General features: G+C 43.6%; 1 protein-coding gene across 2 annotated transcripts in view; it reads left to right on the top strand.

The window, feature by feature from the left end:
- Nucleotides 1–20285, top strand: part of cnc (NFE2 like bZIP transcription factor cap-n-collar) — an 820654-nt gene that overhangs the window by 727030 nt on the left and 73339 nt on the right. For both annotated transcript variants that reach the window (XM_080270051.1, XM_080270050.1), the window contains exon 7: nucleotides 17622–17946. In XM_080270051.1, the coding sequence (XP_080126177.1) occupies nucleotides 17622–17946 (325 nt within the window). The remainder of the gene's footprint in view (nucleotides 1–17621; nucleotides 17947–20285) is intronic.

Genomic DNA, 20285 nt, shown 5'->3' with positions numbered 1-20285 from the left:
AGGCTGTTTTTAGGCGTCTTTTAAACATCTTAAGTTTTATGTAGAGTCCTGGAATATCGACTTTATCGTTCTAGGTATGAATTTATATCTATCTTTATCATTGTATATCTATCTGTTTATCTGTATTTATTTATATGATCAGTATGTATGTGCTGTTTTTACTGGTGTTGGATAACTACAATTGTCTTTCATGTATTGTTTGTGCGAAATATTGATAAAAGCAAATATGTAAAGTAAAATTCATAACAAAAAAAATAATCGTCCATAGATATATTTCAGTTTGCGACGCTGTGAAGTGAAAAATAACTGTTTCCCGGCAAGACTAGCAGTGATGTTTGATAGGCAAGGTTGGCAGTGAAGGGCAGTGTTGGCGGTGTCACCCAGATAGCAAAACTGGCGACACTCTCACTTTATTTTGATGGTGATGGTGAAACGCTGGGGTGGAGGTCGGGGCGAGGCGAGGGAGAGTGTGGGAAGGAGGGGGAGAAGGGAGGGTGCGGGGGAGAGGGAGAGGAGGATAGGAAGAGGGGATGAGGTATAGTATGAGGGTAGGGAAGAGGGAGAGTGGGGAAGTGAGGAAATGTTGGGGGATGAGTGTGATAGGAGAGGGAGGGTTAGGGGAAGGTAGAGTGTGGGGGTGAGGGAGAGGGAGAGTGGGGGTGAGGTAGAGCGTGAGGAGAGAGGGAGAGTGTGAGGAGGTGGGGGAGAGTGTAAGGGGGTGAGGGAGACTTGGGGGGGAGAGGTGGTATGGGAGAAGTGTGTTGTAATTTGCTTCAGATCACAGGCCAGTTCCAGCCTTATTTTCTATACTCCTTTTACTCTGACTTGGCTCAGATTTTCGTCTTTTTGCAGCTTATTTCACGTAGCTCAGTGGCAGAAAGAATACTGCGGCTTTACATATTTTCTACAGCACTTCGTGACTAGCACCATATATTAGCGTTTATTTTGGCAACTCAGGATTCAAGATGGAGAGATGGCAATTTTAGGCCAAGGTAGTGTGAAAAGAATATAGTACCTGCAGTGCTCGTTTCATCGTTGGCATAACTCTAGCGGACGTCGGGCCCTCCAGAACCACCGTCGCTAGTCTTGTGCATTTTTTTTTTAGTTTTTTACTTTATTCTTTAACTCGAAAGGACATGTTTTCATTTTTTTAGGGTATTTTGCACACACACACACACACACACACACACACACACACACACACACACACACACACACACACACACACACACACACACACACACACACACAAAATAAGCTTCCACATTACAAACTGCAATACGCTCAAATACACCATAACAGAACCCCCTGCTGAACAAATTTGCACACATTTTTCTCGTTCAGTTGGGTGTCTGGAAAAAATCATTCATTGCAAATAATTAGATGATTTAGGTAAGATTTTTTTCCCCTGTGTTCTCCCTTGATGTGTGTAATTATTAAATGAGAATAATCAGTCTCTCTCTCTCTCTCTCTCTCTCTCTCTCTCTCTCTCTATCTATCTATTTATCTATCTGTCTGTCTGTCTACTGCATCTACGTTCATTCATGTCTTTCTATCTATCACTTGGTGTCTCTCTCTGCGTGGCTGTTTGTTCATGTATCTTTTTGTATCTTTCTAGTATCTATTCACCTGTATATTAATTACGTACTGTTTGCCAGATTTACCTTTACCTGTAATCATTAACCTCACCTTTCTCCCCCAGGTAAGTCTGCCGTCGTGATTAACAGAGTCGGGGTGGTGGTGAGTACTGGATGCCAAGGTGAAGGTTTTATTTGGTTGAGGAAGCTCCCAAACACCTCTTCCTGAGCGAATTATCTTGTTACACCTTGCCCTCCTCTTCTGTGTAAATAATTCCAATATCACCACACTCATACTAAAATAATTACACAATGATATTAACCAGTCGTACCCCAAAATAAATCGGTAAGGAAGAGGTGCTAGGGACATGAGGGAGTAAAGGACTGACTGGCCTCTCAAGCGATGGCCACGTACTTCTTAAGTGTTCTGTACGACACTTAGGCTTATATTAGAGAACCACTTTAAGAATGGCGTAAGATCTATTGTAGACTTATTTGCGTGTCTGATAATATGATCTTTTTTTTTTTTGCGTCTTTTTGATTAACTTTTAGCTTAATTACGCACGTTTTATGAAAAGGATTTTTTTTTTTTCAGATTTATGTAGTTTTTTTTTTTTTTGTAGATATTTTACGTGAAGAGGTGGTGAATAGCAAAACTAGCTAGATTAGAAAATAAAGCTTGCTCAACAATAATAGTGGAGCATTGTGTGTGTGTGTGTGTGTGTGTGTGTGTGTGTGTGTGTGTGTGTGTGTGTGAGAGAGAGAGAGAGAGAGAGAGAGAGAGAGATAATACTGTTTTGTCAGGGTGAAAGTGAGCAGGGTGTTATGTAGTAGATGAAGTGAGGGGGGAAATGAATGTGGTGGAACTGATATGTAAAGGTGATAGTGGATGGGGTGGGCGGGGTGAGGGGTGGGGTGGTGGGGTGTAACGGGGAGGAGGGGGAGGGGTGAGGGAGTGGAGAAAAGGAGAGGGGAGGAGGTGGCGGTGGGGTGTTGGAGGACGTTGTTTTAAGGGGAGATTTTGTGTGTGTGTGTGTGTGTGTGTGTGTGTGTGTGTGTGTGTGTGATATGTTGAAAGTAAAATGGTGCTAAAGAAACAAAAGTAAACACACACAGTTGTAGACAAGAAGGTGAAGAGAGGAAGGGGAACAGATGTGTGTTTGGTGAAGCTAGACTTGGGAAATTTCTCTTCAAACTACTGACATTATTTCCTTACTATATTTTATTTATTTTTATTGCTCTCCGGACGATTTATTACAGTTTGGGGGAGACAGTAAAGAAAATGGGGAGGGGAAAAAAATGGCAATCCTTATTTTTGCACAGTTAAAGATCCATAGTAACTTTTAAAAAATCATTTGATATTTTTTACGGAGGAACAAAAGAAGGAAAAAATAAGTTAAAGTGTAAATAAAATACGTCATTGTAGTGAAGGGATTAAGGAAAGATTAATAATTGATCTCGGGGAAAATTTCGAGTTTGAGAGATTTTTTGAATTTTTGTGAGGAGTGAAAAAATAAAAATCAGAGTAGTAAAGGAGTAGCGAGGATTGAGGTAAAATTCGGGATTGATTTGAGAGGAAATTTCGTGTTAGAAAGATAGTGATATTCTCTCTCTCTCTCTCTCTCTCTCTCTCTCTCTCTCTCTCTCTCTCTCTCTCTCTCTCGTTCCAGTTACCCGCGCTGAACTTAGAGAGGTGATTCAGAGCGTGACTGGTTGCCATGGTTACACTGATTAGATAAGGAAGCTATGAGATAAGGACCAGTGGTGTCTGTTAAGGGGGCTCCGTAACACCTCTACCTTAGCGATTCATTTTGGATACGGCTGGTTAAATGATTTGCACTTTATACGTATAGTATTTTGAGATGAGAATGACATATAAAAGAGATAAGGAGAGCACGGAGTAATAAGCAAGATAAATCGCTTAGGAAGAGGTGTTAGGGAGCTTCCTTACCTGGCGAGAATACGGGATAGGGTCGTCCAGGAAAAACTCCGTGTTATGCGTGGGAATTAATCGTAAATTTGTGAATATGGACGATATTATTTGCAACCCAAGTGCATGGAGGTGGGGTAGGGAGTGCCGAGGCAGGGTTGTATGGAAAGCATCATGACCTTAATTGACTGGTGTTTTTTTTTCTCTCTCTCTCTCTCTCTATCTATCTATCTCTATCTATCTATCTATCTATCTCTGCGTGTGCGTGCGTGCTCGTATCTGCCTGTATCAGTCATTATGAGGTCCACAGCGGGAACTGGACATTCTCTTCAAAGCGAGTGTTATAGCCAGAATTTACTTTTCCTCATGCTGGCTAAGCACGAATCAAGAAGAGATATAGGTGTGTGTGTGTGTGTGTGTGTGTGTGTGTGTGTGTGTGTGTGTGTGTGTAATGAGTTGATTTGCCAGGTGTGTAGGTTGATAGGCCTTGGATTAGTGCACGGTCCTGGGAGTTCACCAACCCTAGTGTGTGAAGGGGTGTATAGAGCCAGTGTATAGAACTTGTGTATAGAGCCCGTGTATAGTGTCTGTGTATAGAGGCAGTGTATAGAGCCTGTGTATAAAGCCTGTGTATAGAGGCTGTGTATAGAGGACACAGTGTAACGGCTTGTATGGGGGCGTCGGGTGTAGGGAAGAAAACGGGTATCTGGTTGGGTAGAGAAGGGTGGGGCGGGGCGGGGAGGGACGGGGCGGGGGATGAAGGGGTAAATGAAAATGTGAAATCAATGCCCAGTAAAGAAATGTCTAAATCCCCCTTGTTCTAAAAATCCCCTGAGGTGTGTGTAAGGCAAGGAAAAAGTTGCACAGAGGCGGGCAGGCGGAGTGGGGTAAAGAAAAGACAGCAAAAGATGTATAGAAATTGATGGAGTGGTGTAAAGAAGGGGTTGTATAGGGGTGGGATTGGGTGGGGCGGGGTGGAGTGGGGTGGGGTGGGACGGGGTGGGGTGAGGTGGAGAAAACAGAGTAAAATTTATACAGGGACTAATACAGTTACTGAATGTATAGGAGATAGGGTGTAAAGAAGGTGATGGGCGGGGCGGGGCGGGGCGGGTGAGAGCGGTGGATGCCCCAGGTGGCCCCGTCAGCACAGTTGCAGCGTGGGGCGTCATCCGTCAGCGTCAGGAGGGGGGATCCGTCAGCGTCAGGCCCTGAATACCGCCACGACACTGACGAATGCCCCCCACCCCCCACCCCCCATCCCTCACCCCTACCTCACACCAGCGACCGAGAGAGAGAGAGAGAGAGAGAGAGAGAGAGAGAGAGAGAGAGAGAGAGATTCGCAGAAGAAATGATTGACAAAAAATATACCGAATTGGAAACATGATGAGAGAGAGAGAGAAATTGGTGGTCTGCATCCCATTTTGTGATCTCGAGGCAGGTGGAGATGGATCACTAGCTACCGTTGCGTTGAAGTCTCCTTTTTCCGATGCGTTGAAGTCTCCTGTTAAGCACCGACTCATCCCGCCCTTTCAGAACGATGACGTCTGTTGTGCTGTGTTCTTGCTTCCTCCTCACCGTGTTATTGTAGTTTTTTCTTTTTTTCTTTTCTTTTATCGAACTTGAGGTATTTGGTGTAGCCCTCTCTCTCTCTCTCTCTCTCTCTCTCTCTCTCTTTGTCTTTGTGTGTGTGTTAAATATCTTCCGATTCCGGTTTGCTAGGTTATGTTTTTTGATGTAATTCTAAACCTGATTAGCATATTTTGAGAAGAAGGGTGTAAAGTTTTGTCCTATTCCGTCTTTCTATCCATTTATTTATTTATTTATTTATATTTTTGTGGTAATTGCGTAAATACATTATCTTAGAATTTTCAATAATTAACTTTGTGTCGAGATGAGACGTTTTAAGTAAATGAAGTTGACTGAATTAAGAATGTATATGTTAGTGAATGATTTAATACATGGAGGAAATTATACAGTACATGTATGGGATGAGAATTTGTTTATGTAGATTTAGGTAACAATAAAAATAACTCTGATTAATAAGGTAAGAGTGTTTAGATGTTTATATAGAGTAAGAAACTGTACATCTCAAAGGAATAAGTCTGTGTTTATAATTTGGGTGAAATTTCGTGTGTATGTAAGGAACAAGAATATATATGCTGGGAAAGATTTACGTGAAAAAAAACAAAAAAAAAACAGACATTTGTATTTTCACAAAACGAGAATTGTTTTTCTTTTTTTATAACTGGGTAAAAAAAAAATCAATGGGATATATGTAGGGAGTGAGAGAGGAGTTTTTTTTTTTTTTTTTGTGGGGGAGGGGGCAAAAGAAAGAAAAAAGAATTTGAGCCATTTACATAGAACGAGCTTTGATTGTGTGTGTGTGTGTGTGTGTGTGTGTGTGTGTGTGTGTGTGTGTGTGATTCAGTAATGTGCAAGTGAGCAGTGAAGGATGACAGGAGTGTAATGTGTTGATGATGATGATGATGGTGATGTTGGGTGTGGTGGTTGTAGTGTTGATGGTTGTTATTGAAGGTGGTTGCAGTAGTGGTGATGGTAATAGCTTTGATAATGGTAGTTGTGATGGTGGTTGTATTAATGGTAGTAGCTAGTGGTGGTGGTGGCAGGCAGTGGTAATGACGGTAGTGTGGATTGTAGTGGTAATGATGGTGATGGTGATAGTAGTAGTAATGGTGGTGGTGGTGGTGATGATAGTGATGGTTGTGGTAATGATGGTGGTGGTGATTGTAGTGGTAATGATGGTTGTAGTAATTGTGGTAGTGGTGGTGGTGCTGGGTAGCGAATCTGATGATACGACACTGACGGAGTACCTGCCTACCTGTCTGCCTCGCTCCTCCTGCCTAACTCCGTCTGCCTCACCCCACCTGCCTCACCTCTCCTGCCTCGTCCCACTTACCTCACCAATCTTGCCTCACCCAGCCTGCCTGTCTTCATAACCCTGCCATCCTAACACTGCCTCAGTCTGCCTAACGTCTGCTTGCCTCACTGTCTGTCTAACATCTCATGCCTGCCTCACTCTTCCTGTCTCACTCCCTGCCTAACCATTTCAGTCTGCCTTCCTCCACCTGTCCATCACTGCCTGTTCCTCCTGCCTGACCCCTGCCTCACCCTGCCTGAGCTGTCTGCCTGCTTCTCCTGCTCCCTGTCTGGTTTCCTGCCAATATTTGTGTAACTGTGAGTGGGATGGGTGGGCATGTGGAGAGAGAGAGAGAGAGAGAGAGAGAGAGAGAGGGGGGGGGGGAATGGATGTCACTGAAGAAATTATTAAAAAATTGTGCCGAAATGGAAACAGATGAGAGAGAGAGAGAGAGAGAGACCTAACCACAGCACTAACTCCAGCATTACCAACCCTTCACAAACCCATTTCTCTCTCTCTCTCTCTCTCTCTCTCTCTCTCTCTCTCTCTCTCTCTCACACACACACACACACACACACACACACACACACACACACACACACACACACACACACACACACACACACACACCTTCCAACAGTAACCCCTTCAGTGCAATGACGTAACTTTTTTTTGTTTTTGCTTTTCAATTACCAGACTTTCTCTCTCTCTCTGTCTCTGTCTCTCTCTCTCTCTCTCTCTCTCTCTCTCTCTCTAAGATTATGTGTGTGTGTGTGTGTCGGAAGCCTTGTGAAGGTCGAATGTAGTGATGAGTTTCATGTTATGACACTGTTGGCTTGGTTGTACTCTCTCTCTCTCTCTCTCTCTCTCTCTCACACACACACACACACACACACACACACACACACACACCTTAATGACCTAGTGGTGTGGTTAGTGTAGATTGTTGCGTGGTCGACACTGACACCTGTACATCCTGGACCTTCACACCAATAGGCAGGGGAAGGGGAGGGGAGAAGGGGAAGAGGAGGGGGAGGGGGAGGGAGGGGGATGTATGGGAAGGGTCTTAGAAAGGGGGAAATAAGGGGAGGAAGAAGGGAGGGGGATGTGGGAGGGAAGGAAATGGGGGAGGGGGAAGAGGGAAATAGGGAGGGGGATGTGGGAGGGAAGGAAATGGGGGAGGGGGAAGGGAAGGGAGGAAATCGGGGAGGGGGAAGGGAGGAGAGAAATAAGGGGAGGGAAAAGGGAGGGGAATGTTGGGAGACGGGAGAGGGGAGTAGGGGGAGGAGAGGGGGAGGGGAGGGGAGAAAATAGGGGAGGAGAGGGGGAGGGGAGGGGAGAAAATAGGGGAGGGGGAAGAGAGGAGGGAAGGGAGAAGGGAGGGGAATATTGGGGGATGGAAGGGGGAGGGGAGGGGGAAGGGAAAGGAAAGTCAGGGGAGTGGGAAGGGAGGGGGAAAGGGGAGGAAAAGAAAGTGTGAGGAAGGAAAAAAAGGGGGGAAGAAATATAAGGAAGGCGGGAGGGAGAAAAGAGAGGGAGAGGAGAAGGAAGATAAGAGGGAGGAAATGGAGGAAAGGAGGTACTTGGGAAAGGGGAGGGGAAGGGAGTTGGGGGAAAGGGAGGAAGGGACAGAAACGAAGGAACAGGGGAGGGGAAGAAGAGAGGAGGAGGAATAGAAAGAAGGAAAGAGGAGAGTAGTTGATAAACGGATGGAAGAGTACTGTATATAGCTGGAGAAGAGAAGGAGGAGGAGGAGGAAGAGGAAAATAAAATGGGGGAGCATGTGGAAGGAGGAAGGTATGGAGAAAATGGGAAAGGTGAGGTAGAGGAAGCTGGGGAAAGAGAAAATAAAAGATATAGGACTTGAAAGGAAGAGAGAGAGAGAGAGAGAGAGAGAGAGACCGCTAATGTTTCTCCCAACACTTGATAAATAGCACCTGAGATTCTCCTTATTAACCTGTCTTTCTAACATTACCATACTTTTGAGGGCGTGTCTCTGTCTGTCTGTCTGAGGGCGTGTGACTACTCTGTCTGTGTGTCTCGTACCGTTTCTGTTAATGTCTGTTTGCTCCTGTTATAATGTAGCTCTGTGTTTACTTTGCTGTCTGTTACTGTTTTACTTTCTCTCTCTGTTTTGATAAGGTTTGTTTATATCTGTTCATCTTTTAATCTGTCTGTCTGTTACTTTTTAAATTTCTCTCTCTCTCTCTCTCTCTCTCTCTCTTTTGATGTCTTGTCTATTTATCCCTTAGTCTGTCTTCGAATAATACTACTATCTTTTTTTTTTTCACCTCTTCAGTCGAAATTATTCAGCTTATGAGGGGTTGGAAAATTTAATCTAAGTTACCCCTTCACTACTGTACCCCATTTTCTTTAACTTAGCTCAAACTTGCCCACTTTTCATCCATAATGCTTAGTTGTACGAAGGGTGATCAGAAAGTAATGACAGTTCGTGCTATAACATGAAAACCTTGAATGATGGGAGGTAGGGGAGCAAGGAGAGTGCAGAGTTGCCTGTCCTTACGAGTTTGAACTTGTCGCCGTATGCCTGACTTTTCTTGTTTTACTGTTGTGAGTGAATGCTTCACTCTTGTTTTTGCTCTCTGGCCAGAAACATGGATTACTCGAAAGAAGGCTGCAGGTTCTACATTTTTACGAGGTGGAAACTGGGAAAGAAAGCAACAGAGATTCGAGGGGAATTATTACAAGTTTATCCAGACACCACTCCTTCCCTGGAAACTGTTTCCCGCTGGATTCGTGCTTTCACAGCAGGAAAAACTGAATTGAAAGATGAACAACGCTCTGAACGCCCCCGGATATCCGTGACCGAAGCAACAACTGTCCGTGCATGGTCCATCATTGACGAGGATCCAACTGTAACTCTTAGGTTCTTAGCCTTGGAGCTTGATATCAGTTATGGGAGTGCATATGACATCGTGCATGAACCATTACACCTGAGGAAGAAGTGTTGTCGATGGATACCCCATTTGTTGACTGATGAGCAAAATGCTGAACGGGTGAGGATTTGTCGTGTCTGGCTTGCTGAATTTGAACCAAATGGTCCAAAACGGTTCTCAGATGTTGCTACTGGAGATGAGTGTTGGATTTCATTCTTCACAACCCGTGACAAGCAGTCAAACATGGTGTGGTTGGGCGATGAAGACCCTTGACCTCAGATTTTGAAGGAAGGATTTCGCAGCTGGAAGCGCCTTTTCACCATCTTTTTCAATTCTCAAGGACCAATATGCGTGGATGTGATGCCTGAAAAGTCCACTATCACAGCCCAATACTACACAGACCAGGTCCTTCCACAAGTCCTGGAACACAAGGCCAACACCGCACCAACCCGCCGTCGGTCTCGCCTTTTGCTGCACCACGACAATGCTGCACCCCGCAAAGCTCGCCTCACTATGCAGTACCTGGAACAACAAGGTATAACTCTGCTCCCCCACCCACCCTACTCCCCTGACCTGGCTCCCTGTGACTTTTGGTTGTTTACAAAAATTAAATCTGCCATCGCTGGGAAGCAATTTCATCGCATCCAAGACTTGGCACAGACCGTCAATTCAGAACTCCGAAGTATACCGTCTTCAGAGTACCACGCTTGCTTCATGAAGTGGAGAAAGAGAATGGAACGCTGCATAGAGGTTGGAGGGGAGTACTTTGAAGGAATGTGAGTCATAGTTTGATAGTTCTTCATGCTAATAAAAGTTTAGGGACTCACTGTCATTTCTTTCTAATCACCCCTCGTAAAATAGATTAGTACTAGAATATGATGCTCGTCACGAAGAAGTGCTGTAGTTGTATTTTTCCACCGCTGAACTACAGGTAATACTCGTAAGCTCCAAGAGGACGGAATTCGAGGCCAAGTTAAGGTGAAAGGAGTATAGAAATTCGCCAAACGTTAAATAAAATCGTTTGACTCTTGCCCGAATGAAGTTAATATGTACATGTAGGTCACTGATTGAAGGTATTAATCTATCTGCTGTGGTAGATAGATGAGAGAGAGAGAGAGAGAGAGAGAGAGAGAGTAATTATTGTCTGTCTGATCGTGAGTTGGCATTTTTTTTTAGTCTGTCTTAAAATTTCATGTCTGTGAAGTTGTCTGAGAGAGAGAGAGAGAGAGAGAGAGAGAAAGAGAAAGAGAGAGAGAATTTTCTGTACATATAATTTCATACTTTCTTTGCCAGAATTCTAAACAGTTATGTTTTAGAGAGCTGACATGTGTGATTGAGTGAGAGGTGTGGACGAGAGGAAGGTCATGTAGCCTTAAGGTTGATTGAGAAGGGCGTAAAAATGATCGTGGGCGTGATGTATGAACGTGGGCGGGTGTGGGCGTGATGTAATGGTCGTGGGCGGGTGTGGACGTGATGTAATGGTCGTGGGCGGGTGTGGGCGTAGGAATAATCGATGTGGACGGGAAAATAATGATCGTGGGCGTGAAAAATAAATACAGCGGAGGGTGTGGGTGAGGCAGGTAGCACACACACACACACACACACACACACACACACACACACACGAAGCCTCCCAAACCGCACCACAAATTGGGCCGCGATTCACTGCCTGGCGAGTAGAAATTAGGCATTTGTCACGTCCGGTCGGGCGTGGCGGGGCGTGGAGGGACGTGACCAGCCCGCCCAAAACGCCCGACACCTTATTAATTGACTCACGCCCACGCCTCGACGCCCATTTCCTCAGGGGGTCGCCCACATTTGCTTCCCGATGGGTTCTGCTAGGGAGGTTCGGTGGTAGTTGTGGTGGTGGTAGTAGTAGTAGTAGTGGTAGTAGTAGTAGTAGTAGTAGTAGTAGTAGTAGTAGTAGTAGTGGTGGTGGTAGTAGTAGCAGTAGTAGTAGTAGTAATGGTGGTAGTGGTGGTCGTGATGGTTATATTGAGAGAGAGAGAGAGAGAGAGAGGAAAGAGTTCCAACCTACTCCCCACAGTACATGTTGTCCCTCCACCATTACCACAACTACCACCATTACAGTAACTACCACAATTACCCCGCTACTACTATTACCATTACTTAAAGAGCAAGTGGTACCATTATAGCTACTCGATCTTACCACAGCTACTACAATTAAGGTTCGTATCTACCACAACTACCACCATTACCACAACTACCACCATTTATATCTACAAGGATGATACGGCTACCAACATTAGCGTGACTGAATCAATGTGGTTGTTAGTATAGCGATTACACGCAATTTGAGGTGCGCTATTAAGTTACCTGTGTGATTGTGTTAAGGAGATGTAATGGTCTTTAGGGATATAATTGTCTTACGGTGTCTTTAAGGATAGATACATATAGTCCTTGTCTTTAATTCCTTATCCTGGGACTTTTATCTATTTCTACGACACTACACACTATCTATCGCCTCTATATTCCTCTCACCTTAACTTGGCCCAAATTTTCATCCTTTTACAACTTACACACACGTAGCTGGGTGGCGGTAAAAGAGCGTACTGTGGCCCTACATCCTCTCTAGCACTTCTTCGTGACTAGCATCATCATATTCTAGTGTTAATCTGTTACTGTATCTCAATATTCAAGATGGAGGGATGACAATTTTAGGCTAAGATAAAATAAACAGAGTATAGTGTTTCTCTAAGTGTTGAGTAGATGGGGTGTCATGTATAGTGTTTTATTCTTACCCTTCTAGATAAGGAGGCTCCCAAACACCTTTTCCTGAGCGGTTTATTTTGCATATTACACCTTACTGTCCTCTTCGCTGTTGTATAAATCCCTGTAATATCGCCTTACTCTGCATAAATAACATACAAAAGAGTATTAACCAGTCATATCCAAAAATAAGTCGCGTAGGAGGATGTGCTAGGGCCTTGAGGTCACATTCTCATCGGATAAGGAAGCTCGCTAACACCTTTTCCTTACCAGTTTATTTCTGCCTGTAGCACTCTGATAATTGTTCGTATCTTATTTATACACTGTGCCAATAATACAAAGGAATAAATATGACGCAAAGGAATACCAAGGTGTAACACGCAGAATAAATCGCCAAGGAAGAGGTGTTGGGGAGCATCCTCACCCAAAGAGAAGACTATATATATCTTCATTGATATTTTCACTACAATGGCCTCTCTTTATTCTCGCGTCTTAAGGAGGCTCCGTAACACCTCTTCCTTAGCGGTTTATTTTTGGACGGCCGGTTAATATTATTTTGTACATTAATCTTGAAGAGTATGTTAATGTTAGAAGGACATAAATCACACAGCGGAGGATAGCAAGGTGTAAAAAGCAAAATAAATCGCTTAGGAAGAGGTGATACAACGATGATAAATATCAAAGAAGAGGATAGCAGGGTGTAAAAAGCAAAATAAATCACTTAGGAAGAAATGCTACTAGAATGATAAATAACACAGAGGAGGATAGCAAGGTGTAAAAAGCAAAATAAATCACGTAGGAAGACGTGATACTAAAATGACATAAATAACACAGAAGAGGATAGCAAGGTGTAAAAAGCAAAATAAATCGCTAAGAAAGAGGTGTTAGGGAGCCTCCTTAACGAGCGAGAATAGGTGAATCTAAGTAAAATAATCCGTAAATACCAAGAATAAAGTAAAAATAAAAATCCGTCACCTGATTAAAGGACCTATTACCTTCAACAATGATGTTTTGTATATATTCTCTCTCTCTGAAGACGATTTTATTCAGATTAAAGGGTTTTCCAGAGGGTTAAGAGACAGCTTTCATTAACCCCTTGACTGCCAGGGGCCTGTACTCTGGGGAAAAAAAAAAAAAACGAAACAGCAACAAGAATTATACATAATGGACGTCATCGTTTTGAAGGATAAAAATCAAATTTTTTTTTTTTTTTTTTTTTTTTTTCTGTCTTTGCTACCTTCTTCCTTCACCTTTATCACTCTTTTTCTGCCTCTGCCCTCAACTTTTCCTGTTTCTCCCACTTTCCTGTCACCTTTTGTTACTCTTCTTTCCATTTCAGGTGGCTTTACATTGATTGACAAGCTTAATGGTTTCCTATAAGCCAGGAAACCATTTACTACGCCAGATGGTAAACACGTAACCAACCCACACGTGTTCCTTACGTGTCAACAAGTGGGTTGGCGGAGGGTTAGTGCCCCTTCCCGTAAAACTACAATCGGCCACCCCTTACGGGATTACGGCGCCTGGCCGTAGATGGATAAAAAGATACTTTACCATTGACTCCGTAGGTGTTTTATTTCAGACAGTAATACAATAAAACGGGTAGGTTATTGAGAAGTCTTTACGTGTTTTGTGGGAGGCTTTTACAATGCAAAAGTAAAAATTCATGTTTTATTTATATTTCGAGTTTTTGAAAGTAATTTCAGATGTGTCACTTTTTTCAAGGAAGCTATAGAAGATGTGCTGTTGTAACTGTTTTCACTTTTTTTTATGGAAGTTATAGAGGAAAGGAAGTGTAGAAAATGGGGTGTTAGAAAATGGAGTATTGAGTTTTATTTATTTATTTTTTAATCTAGGAAATTATACAGGAATGAAAGTGTAGAAAATGGAGTGTCGTTAGAAAATGGTGATTTTTTTTTTTTTTTAAACAAAGAAGTTATACAGGAATGGAAGTGTAGAAAATGGAGTGTTGTTAGGAAATGGAGTGTTGATTTTTTTTTTTTAAATTAAGGAAGCTATAGAGGAAAGGAAGTGTTGAAAATGGAGTGTTATTAGAAAATCGAGTGTTGAGTTTCTTTTCATTTTTTTTTTTTTAATCAAAGAAGTTGTAGAGTAAAGGAAGTGTAGAAAATGGAGTGTTGAAAATTGTGCAGCCAGGCGTGGAAATTTAGCGTATATATAATGTGAACGTCGCATTTACGAAATTCTTAACGTATACTTATGATATTGGCAGCTACGGTATGCATTCTCCTTTGGTTTACGTGAGGGTGTATTTGTAAACTGGAGGTGTATAATTTGACCAGGTGATCTGTAATTTACCTAGTATCTTTAATTTAGCCAGGAATTCTCTGATCTCTGTATTTCCGTGATTCTTAGTGTCGTATTTACAAAAGATCTCAGACAGCTTTTACGACAACCCAGGCCTCCCGAAAAGAGTTGATATGTGGCAAAACTTTCGTGTGTGTGTGTGTGTGTGTGTGTGTGTGTGTGTGTGAGAGAGAGAGAGAGAGAGAGAGAGAGAGAGAGAGAGAGAGAATCTTTAAAAACGAAAACGAGCACAAGGAAACTTAATTGTGTGTGTGTGTGTGTGTGTGTGAGAGAGAGAGAGAGAGAGAGAGAGAGAGAGAGAATCTTTAAAAACAAAAAGGAGCACAAGGAGACTTAATTGTGTGTGTGTGTGTGTGTGTGTGTGAGAGAGAGAGAGAGAGAGAGAGAGAGAGAGAGAGAGAGAGAGAGAGAATCTTTAAAAACAAAAAGGAGCACAAGGAGACTTAATTGTGTGTGTGTGTGTGTGAGAGAGAGAGAGAGAGAGAGAGAGAGAGAGAGAGAGAGAGAGAGAGAGAGAGAATCTTTAAAAACAAAAAGGAGCACAAGGAGACTTAATTGTGTGTGTGTGTGTGTGTGTGTGTGTGTGTGTGTGTGAGAGAGAGAGAGAGAGAGAGAGAGAGAGAGAGAATCTTTAAAAACAAAAAGGAGCACAAGGAGACTTAATTGTGTGTGTGTGTGTGTGTGAGAGAGAGAGAGAGAGAGAGAGAGAGAGAGAGAGAGAGAGAGAGAGAGAGAGAGAATCTTTAAAAACAAAAAGGAGCACAAGGAGACTTAATTGTGTGTGTGTGTGTGTGTGTGTGTGAGAGAGAGAGAGAGAGAGAATCTTTAAAAACAAAAAGGAGCACAAGGAGACTTAATTGTGTGTGTGTGTGTGTGTGTGTGTGTGTGAGAGAGAGAGAGAGAGAGAGAGAGAGTGAGTTTATAAATATATTCTACACACACTTGATTTCACTGCTTTTCACTGCTCAATTTCCGTTACCTGCATGATCAGCCTGATTCCCTTTCTCCCTGTCGCCTTCCCTAATGTAGTCAGTGCATGCGACGGGGCAGGAAGAGAGAGAGAGAAGCAAAACGTATACCAATAATTTTTAATAGACAGAAGTGTAAGACAGATAAAGCCATAGACAGAGAGACAGATAGACAAATATTAAATGGGATTACCTGTATATTGAAACAGACAGAGGTGAGGAAAATAAAACATAAGAGACAAACACACCTAAACTACGTCTGACAGTAATATATCCTAATGGACAGAGGGGTGAGTGAAATGAGACGGGGAAGAGACGGGTGAATAGACAGACATATATTTTATTTGGTAAGTTTAGTAATACATTGAAACAAAATGAGCGGTGAAAGACAGACTGAATATAAAGAAATCCTATACTGAAAGAGACAGACAGGTGAGAAAGGTGAGACAGGAAGAGACACAGACTAGACAGCCGGAAACATGAGGGTATGTAGAGACAGGAAGTATCTGAAAGGAAGTTACAACCGTGTATCTGTTCAAAATTCCCGACTAAGTTATAACCGAGTAAGTTTTAAGAATTCTCGACTAAGTTATATCCGAGCATGTGCTAAGAATTCTCGGTAAGTGGGATCAGCAATACATAGGTAAATGATTAGCCCTGAAATATTTAGGTGGACTACACAAAATTCCATAATACTTGGTTAGGCATTATTTAGATCTGTAGTATCCCCTTGTGCTAGGAAAGACAGTTCTAAGATTAAAAATACTCTGATATTTATTATTTGGATGAACACTACTTAGAGAAATAAAGTGGGATTTTAAAACATAGCTTGTACTTAGAGCTGGATTTGAAAGGGGAATGGGCAAGGGTTAGATTTTGATTTTTTATGTAGATTTTAGAATAGGTTGGACAGTTCTTAGATTTAGATTTTAAAATTTGGAAAAAGGATACGGTGATTTAGATACAGACCTGGCAAGGACCGTACCTCGATTTAGATAACCAATAACTGGGTACAAAGTTAGGATGGAGAGCACTTCAGTTTAGTTCCAGAATTCTTATAGTCAGTACATGGACAGAAGTGGGGGATGAACAGTAGCCTGCTTAGATACAAAACTGAGAGAGACAGAACTTAGATACAAGATTGGGATGATGAGTACTTAGGCTACATAAAAAAAAAAAAAAAGTTAGATAGTACTTCGATTTAGGTACAGAATTGTAATGGATAATACTTAGATACAAAAATTTAGATGAATACGATTTAGATACAAAACTGAAATGGACAAATCTTAGTTACAGAATTTAGATGTACAGTCACAGAAACAGTTATCTTCCCAGCTCCGCCTGAAGAAATTTACAACTGACGAAATGCAGTGAAAACCCCATCTCTTCCAGTGCGTGTTTCAGATGCTGCGATTTTTCCGCCATGTGTTCGTCAAACTTTTGAAAGATACTTGTGTGTGTGCCTGTACTTCTTCGATTTAGATACAAAATTGGAGTAAACAGTACATACATACAAAATTTAGACGTACTTCTCCGATTTAGGTACAAAATTGGGGTGGAAAATAATTAGGAAACCAGTGAAATATTGGCTGATGATAGAACATGCCTAACCTTTGTGTCTTGTCGCTAAGTTTTTGTAATGCTGGATACAGAGTGATATAGAGTGGATTACATCTAACTGTTACAGGAGAAAATAAAGATAACCTCGACCTAAGTGAACCCAGTTTTGAGTAGTGACTTTTATAATACTTGGAGGGAGAAAACTTGGAACGCGCTGGTCAGAGGCGGTCTTGCTACACTTATATCCTCGATCTCCACTTAATGTGATGAGTGGATGGTTTGCCTGTGAGACGATGGTGACGATTTGTGAAAGTTGGAATGTACAGTGTATGTTTTTTCTACGTTTCTGCTACCCTTGTCCTGTTTTTGCATCGTGCCCAGATAATTAGTAAATAGGGTTAGATTGATGATGATGATGATGATGGTGATGAGTGGGTATTTGGGGTTCTACACACACACACACACACACACACACACACACACACACACACACACACACACACACACACACACACACAGGAGCCACACACCGTTAGCACCATCGTGACTCACAGACTTGCCTGCGGTCCCTGCCTCATAGTCACACACACACACACACACACACACACACACACACACACACACACACACACACACACACACACACACACACTTCATATTCTAAATGTTTAAGGTTGTGTCCTGTATTCTAAGCATTTTGATTGTGTTTGGAACGATTATTAAAGTGTTTGTTTTTTTCTTTTTTTCTCACAGGGTCGGCTGGGCAGTCTGGTTCGGAGCGGGGAGATGGAGAGGTGGCAAGAGGTGGTGCAGTATTTAGGACTGCCCAACCCACACCACCACACCCAGCCCACCCACACGCCTATGGCCGCCCACGGAGCATCGCCCACGCACTCCCACGCCCACGCCACGTCCTTACACCACCCCCACGCCCTGTATCCGGGGCAGGAGACGGCCACTCCTGCTGCCACCCCTGCCCCGCCCCCTGTACCGAGAGGGGTGCTGATTAACAATGCTACTCTGCCGCCCCCCATGTCTGACCCCATGACCCACAACATCACCTATACCAACAGCATGGGTGAGTAGACGCATTGATAGATAGATAGACAGATAGATAGATAGATAGATAGATAGATAGGTAGGTAGATATGTAGATTGATATTTAGGTTAATGTTACCCTGGAGCCCATGTTCGATCCACTGACCTATATCGCCTCTACCAGCGGCATGGGTGAGTAAATTGAGAGAGAGAGAGAGAGAATATAAATATTTTGTTTTTCTCCCGCTAGTTTTACCTTGTTTTCATATCACTATGTTTTGTCTCTGTATATCTGTCTCCCACCAAACGCCTAATCCCAGAGTTTATCCATGGTTACCACAGAGAAACGCCTCCGTGCCCTACTATACTCCTTTTACTCCAGCTTGGCCTAAAATTGTCATCTCTCTATCATGAATGCTACGTTGCAGTACCAGATTAATACTAGAATATGAGGCTAGTCACGAAGAAGTGCTATGGGGTGAATGTAGAGCCATACCATTATCTTTTTCTGCGCTACAAAATGATGAAAATTGAGCCAGGTTAATGTGGAAGACGTATAGCAGGTTTGTTTATATCTGATGTAACTGATCACCTGACAGAACGCTTATAGTAGGTGGTGGTTGCGTAAATTTTGATGGGCATTAGCTGTGGGGTAGCTGTGAGTCTCCTTGGTTACTAGTCAAACTTGGCTTCCAATGTGACTAACAAGGTGGCCTTAAAATAGGATGAGTTAGGGACAGTTTCTTAGGTAAGAGTAAAATGCACTTTATCGCTCATCTCTCTCTCTCTCTCTCTCTCTCTCTCTCTCTCTCTCTCTCTCTCTCTCTCTCTCTCTCTCTCTCATGGTCACTCACCACACTGTAGTCATCTGTTTTCATCTGAGAGAACTGGGCCAATTCTGCAACTCGAGTACTAAATCATGTAGGAATGAGTCTCCTTGGTCATTAGTCAGATCAACCCTTCAGTTTGTACACTTGCCCATCACCTAGGCTGGAAAGGTTTAGGAAATTGTATCAGGTAAAAATAAACCAACTATAGCATTCTCTTCTTTAGTGCATTTACTCCAACCTGACCAAATCTCTAAACCCCTTCAGGTGAGTTAATTGACAAGTGAAGGTGAACCAACTAATTACGCCATCATACTGCCCTGCCTCATACCAGGACACACTGATTACCCCACACCATCACACACTCGACCAAGACACCATACCACATCATACCACACTGCCACACAATCCTACAGCACCACAACCTTCTGTCATACCACACCGCCACAGCCTCTTGCCACACTACACCGCCACAACCTTTTGCCTTCACCCGTCCAACCATAGTCTCACACTACCGTACCATACCCTACCACACACTCCGCTACACTACCACTATCTTCTACCGTACCACACTACCACAGTCTCCTACCATCACAGAAATGCCATACAGTTCTACCACACTTTCACACCCCACCACACAGTTTTACCACACTACCACAACCTCTTCCCACACCACACCAATCTCCTTCCATCACCACAGTACCACACAACCACGGTACCACACTACCACAGTACCCCTCCTTCTGGTAGTGCAGTGGACTGGACCCTCTCGTATAATTTGCCGCGATCTTGTGGTCACATGTATTGTCTCGGGGGACGTGCATGCCCTGCCCTGCCCCTCCCCTCCCCTCCCTGCCCTGCATTACTTCTTGCCCTCCCTAGTCTTACTTTCCTTGCTCTGCCTTCCCCTGCCTCACATTCCTTGCCTTCCCTTCCCCACATTCCCTGCCTTCCCCTGCCTCACATTCTCTGCCTCCCCTGCCTCACATACCCTGCCTTACATACCCTGCCATCCCGTGCCTTCACATTTCCTGCCTCCCATGCCCTCCCCTGCCCAGCCCTGCCCTGCCGATCTGCGTCCAGTCACATCTCTCTCATCGACCTTTCTCACCCACGTCCTGCCCTGCTTTGTCGTGTCGTCTCTGTCCTTCTTATACGTGCCCTGTCCTTCCCTGCCTCTCCCAGTGCCCTGTCCTACCATACCCTGCCTCTCCCAGTGCCCTGTCCTACCATACCCTGCCTCTCCCAGTGTCCTGTCCTACCATACCCTGCCTCTGCCAATGCCCTGTCCTACCCTGCCTCTGCCAATACTCTGTCCTACCCTGCCTCTGCCAGTGCCCTGTCCTACCCTGCCTCTGCCAATACCCTGTCCTACCCTGCCTCTGCCAATACTCTGTCCTACCCTGCCTCTGCCAGTGCCCTGTCCTACCCTGCCTCTGCCAATACCCTGTCCTACCCTGCCTCTGCCAGTGCCCTGACCTACCCTGCCTCTGCCAATGCCCTGTCCTACCATACCCTGCCTCTCCCAGTGCCCTGACCTACCATACCCTGC

This window comes from Coenobita brevimanus, chromosome 39, assembly GCF_032717465.1.
Source record: "Coenobita brevimanus isolate Jiangsu-jjx chromosome 39, ASM3271746v2, whole genome shotgun sequence".
Taxonomy (NCBI): Eukaryota; Metazoa; Arthropoda; class Malacostraca; order Decapoda; family Coenobitidae; genus Coenobita; species Coenobita brevimanus.
Note: the sequence above shows the minus strand (reverse complement) of the source record. Positions and strands in the feature narration are given on the sequence as shown.